We start from the raw sequence: 5,270 nt of genomic DNA, 5'->3' as shown, positions 1-5,270 counted from the left end.
GAGGTGGTGGATGCCCCAGCCCTGGAAACATTCCAGGTCAGGTTGGACGGGGCTCTGAGCAACCTGATCTAGTTGAAGATGTCCCTGCCCACGGCAGGGGGGTTGGACTAGATGACCCTTAGAGGTCCCTTCCAACCCAAACTATTCTATGATTCTATGATTACTCAAGTATTTTCAGGGGTGGTAAGTACCTGAGTACTTCTGAAGAACTTCCATGTGTACCACTGAGTGGTTCAAGGCTTTGCTGTCACACGACATGTTGAGCTGTTTGCCTTGGCAAGCAGCTCAGTGATACGGCCACAGTCTTAACCTGGAAGCCCAGCCGCCAGATGTTCTAGGAGCAAAAAGTATCCGTGGCTGGGGAATACTGAGGAACAAGAAAGTTCCCTTTTCCCTGATGGCTCTGTACAAAGGGGCTATGCAGTTACGGTGCAGCCCCAGGAGGAAGTTCGAGCTTCCTCCAGTCCAACAGTAGAAGCTGCTAATCTGAGTCTCTCTGCTTCTTTCCCCAGATGTGTCCCACAATCACTCTAAAAAGCACCATGGAAATCGAGGGAAAAATGCTGGGGCCAGGCTTGCAGGTAGGTCCAGGGATCAGCCAGAGGAGGAAGAGACCAGGTAGATGAAGGTTCATCAGTGCCACTGACCTTCCTATCAATTCAGAGTTACATTCCCCTGGCTTCCGCTGAGGATGCTCAGTAAGGAACGAGGGCACCAAATTACCTGTCAGAAAAACTCCTTTTAAAGATTAAACAATTCTTCCCAGGCCTGGAGTACGAAAGTGAGTAAAAACATGCAAATGCTTTGTCCCAGCTCACAGGAGAAATAGATACCCACTAGCACTGGTGCCTTCCCCCAGCCCTTCTTATTTCGTATCAGAGAGCTGCAGAGCTGAGAAGCATAAACAGTTATTGTCTTCCTAGCAAGAAAGAAAACCTTTTTGTGGCCATTTTCAATAGAGGGATGCTGTGCAGTGTAAAGCAGCTGTAAGGTGTTGATCTTATGGACAAAGCACTTTTCCTGTTACCTGCTAGTCTTTCTTTTGCAGCAATTGTGGCTATTGCCTAAGATAGGTACAGCAGGGATAGGTACAGCAAATGCATGATTATTTTGTATGATATCCTTTCAGGCACCAACTGGAAGACGGCCATGCTGGTCCTCAGCCCCTTGGCATTCATACTGGGATTAATAATACTGACACTCAATGTTCATTACAACAAGTAAGTAAGATTAAAGTTCATTCTGTTTGCCACTTCCCTGTCCAGCATTTCAAAACAAAAGTCTTGATCTTGGCACCCTTCCCAATCCCACACCTGAAGTGTCACCCTTGATGATTTCTCCTCTCTGCCACCCTGTTTCTCCCTCCCACTCACTGTCCCATCCAAATGCAGCCACTAATGTTGGCTCCTTCTCCCCTACACACCTTGCACCATCCCTGAAGGTTTAGGGAATTTGGGCACTACGGTTGCTGATCCAGTTCACACGGAGGAGCAACGAAGAGACACGCAGATGCAGTTACATACCCTCCTCTCTCTTCTCCTAGGAAGAAGAAAATCCTCTCTGCTCTGAAGAGCTCCCCAGCCAACAGCAGCAGAGCTGACTTACGGGAGCCGTCTCCCTTACGAAGAGGTCCTCAGCCATCTCGCTCCCCTTCCTTGAGGCGTGGAGAGATCCTCATTGAGTGGAAAGATGGGACTGTCACTCCTCTTTTTGATAACGCCAATTATCAAATGGACTAGCTCTGAAATGATGGAGCTGTTGTTCCATCCTGTGTCACTCTTCCCACCAGGAAGAGTGTCACCATAGCCAATCTCCTCCCTGCCCTTGCTGTTTTGACAGGGAGTTGTAAGCACTGTTTGGTTTTTTTTTTAACACTTGAGAACAATCTCCTTGCACAGCACGAGGTTGAAGCAAGCAGAGCAGATTGTTTGGTTTGTATAGGCACATGCTGCTTAGCTCTTCCAGAGCTGATATAACTCGTAACAAAACCTAAATTTAGCTAAATGAAGCTGAGACTCTCACCAGCTGCAACTGTCCATTGCCCTGAAATTATAGAGTTACTGAGCATATGAGAAAGTAAATCCTTGGAGACAAGCTGTAAGGTGAAAAACAGAAGTCCTGATGATCCTTAAATCCTTTTTAAGACACAACTAGCTGCCAACAGACACAGAAGGCTGTCAGTTACTTTGTCAATGTGAAAACATAACTAATAAGCACTGCCTTCAGGACTCAAAAGATTACAGTCTCCTCCAGATATCTGCCAAAATACTCCCCCCACTAAGTTATCAATTATGTAACAGCAAGTAATTTTTCTAACTTAAAAGGTGGCACTCCATCGTCCTCTGCACCACTGCAAGAGTCCTGCTGAGAGTATGTGTCTCTCAAAATACTACCCTATTTAGGATGCATTAGACCTTATTATAACACACATTCTCTTTCTTTATGTAGAATGACAAGTAACATTGGTGATGCTTGTCAGGGATATTACATTATCCAGCCCTTTTATACCAGCTTCAGTCTCTGATTTCCTATAGTCCTATGGAATAGTCAATGAACAGATATACTGCTCCCATCTAGAGCAGTAATACAGTTTTTTTCTACAAGGCACTGTTTTCAGCCTTTACACTTCTTGTATGAGCATAATTACCTGTGACCCATCACACTCAATCCTGATCTTTTCTCAGTGAAACTTGCAATGTCTTAGCGCTTTCCTAATATTCATGAATTTATGCTTTCCTTCTCTCTGATCTTGTGATGATGTAAACCATAATCACATGGCTATTAATCAGGAATTATTTGGAGTAAGAAATACTAACACCAAGAAATTACAAGTATGAGCTGCATCAGTATATTTGTTTAGCAGTGCAAGGGAAACCATATCCTAACCTGTCTCTTACTTAGACTTAAACAACACTTTTCACTTTACCTAAATTAACTTGTTGTGCCATTTCAGTGGAGCTTGGACTTCTCTAGAGTTTGATTTTATTTAACCTAAGGCAGAAGGTTAAATAAGGGAATAGGTCTCTAGGGAATTGAAAGTCTCTGGGTTTTGGTGTTTGTTTTTTTTTTTTAATTTTTCTTTTTAAACATAGATCCACAGCCTGGTTAAAAGTTAACTACCATGAGATATTATTATGACCAAAAACCTAGCTGGTTTCAAGAAAGAAAATAAAAACCTTATTGGTTCAGGGCATAAAAATCATAGAGGTTGGAAATAAATGTCTTCCCCAGGCAGATTATTCCATAATTGTTTACTGGAGGGTTTCCCACACACTCCTGGGGAATGTATTTTACTACCAGACACGGACAGAGGAAGAACTCATTCTTCACCAGTGAGCAGTGAACACAAACAAAATTAAATTCTGACTTTCCAATGTTTCCACTTTAAAACAAATCCAGACTTTTGGGTCAAGCTTCCAGATGTGTAAGCATCATTTCACACACAAAATTTGTGGGAATACATTCTTTACATAAATCACTCAAAATGCACATGCAGTGCCTCACCAATTATCACAGTTAAATCCCTTGCACCTTTTCCTACCACAATTAAGATGCCCGCCTTTGAAATTTTGTCCAAGGAGCACATCACCTTACAGTGCATAGCACTTGTTACCCTCCAAAACCTTGATGCACTTTGGGAACACTATGTATGCAGTGCCATTAAAATGCAAATACTTACTTGGAGTTCAGCTTTGTTGTCCTTTCCAAAGCAACAGGTGCTTATGTTCATTACTGCTGAATGGGCAGAACAGATGACTTGTTAATGACTCTCTGTAATTCACACTTAATATGCTAATCTTGCTCATAGACATGAAGGCAGTAACACCATTGTTTACACAGCACTGATTAAATAGTAGCTTATACAATAATGAAAAATTAAGACTGTGAAGCAGCACAGGTTTTTAACATTTTCTCCCTCCTCTCTTTTACTGGTTGTTATCTTTTAGTTTTTTCTCACTCATTTACCTACGTTAGATGCTAGAAACCAAATTTGCCAAGGTATGGACAGAGGAGCTGAAGGTGCGAGTCTTCATCACAAGAGGTCTTAAAAAGCACGTTAGCCAAACATCCACCAGGAAAGACTTCAAAATAGCTGATTCTGCCTTGGGGCTGGACCAGGTGACAGTGGGAGACACCTTCCATCCTCTGCTTCTAAAGCTTGCTGAGAAACACTCAGAGCAATCGCACAACCTATGTGCTGTTCACTCTCTGCCATCACCTGAATGCAATGCTTTTAAACAGTGTTCATAATCAAAATAAAACCTGACTGTAAAGTGGAGGAACACTGAAATTGTTTATGTGTGTGTATATATATTAGAAGCCCCCTTATTGTGCATCTTTTTGTGTGTGTGTATACACACACGCTTTTTTGTGTATACACACACAAAAAAGGATGCACTATAAGAGGGCTTTTATAAATCAGTCTACAGGAAGATAAGAGAGGGATGAGCAAGACATCACTGTCACAGTGGTACTAATAATATTAATATAGGCTGCTCCAAAGGACAAGTGCTGCATAACTGGCAGTTAACACAATACTAAACTGCTGCCCATATTTCTCAGCCCAGTTACGCTACTGGTATCACAAGTCTTCTCCGGGGCTGATGTGATACTACTGATGACCCTCATTTCACTCTTGCAGCAAAGAGGAAGACAAAGCTGAAGTAAAGCCCACTTTCTCATACACTTATTTGCTTTGCGAGGTCCCAGTGCCTAAGCAGCAAAGGCTAGAGGAGATGTAGGGAAGAAGGGACAACTTGTTCTCCCCCAAAGTTCCCTGGGATTCAGAAAAACTTCATTTCTCACCTAAAAATGTTAATAATGCCATCTTGCTTTTTTGGTATTTATGTACCAAAACATCCAAAAGATTATGAACCGTTACTAACTGAACATGCATAATCATACAGAGTGCTAACAACCTCAGCTCCCAGTGACGTTAATGACAAAAGAGAGGTCCACAGGAAAGCCGATGCAGGCGAGCTCATCTGTACCACCACAGGCTACTGCAGTCATCCAGCATGAGTAGCTACAGCACAGCACGAGCAGCGCACGTGGCCCTGCTGCCCACACACTGGTGCAGGCTGCAGCCACAGAAACACAGATGCTATCAAACGGACACAAGATTGCACATTAGCTTAAACATTCTGTGCAGAAAATGCTATATTAGGCAGACTGATTTCCCTTCCCCAACTCCCTGAATAATGTATGGCCAAGGTGTTTGTTAAAGAGCAAAAAGGAAAAGAAAGAAGCAAAAGAAGAACTTCAAGTTT

General features: G+C 42.7%; 1 protein-coding gene across 2 annotated transcripts in view; it reads left to right on the top strand.

The window, feature by feature from the left end:
* LOC103923257 overlaps positions 1-2,164 on the top strand; it is a 17,488-nt gene extending 15,324 nt beyond the window's left edge. For both annotated transcript variants that reach the window (XM_009331549.1, XM_009331548.1), the window contains exons 4-6: positions 513-581; positions 1,130-1,220; positions 1,544-2,164. In XM_009331549.1, coding sequence (XP_009329824.1) covers positions 513-581; positions 1,130-1,220; positions 1,544-1,739 — 356 coding nt within the window. In that variant the 3' untranslated portion in view covers positions 1,740-2,164. The remainder of the gene's footprint in view (positions 1-512; positions 582-1,129; positions 1,221-1,543) is intronic.
* The last annotated feature ends 3,106 nt before the right edge of the window (positions 2,165-5,270 follow it).

This window comes from Pygoscelis adeliae, unplaced genomic scaffold, assembly GCF_000699105.1.
Source record: "Pygoscelis adeliae isolate BGI_AS28 unplaced genomic scaffold, ASM69910v1 Scaffold68, whole genome shotgun sequence".
Classification (NCBI taxonomy): domain Eukaryota; kingdom Metazoa; phylum Chordata; class Aves; order Sphenisciformes; family Spheniscidae; genus Pygoscelis; species Pygoscelis adeliae.
This window is presented reverse-complemented; position numbering and strand designations above follow the sequence as displayed.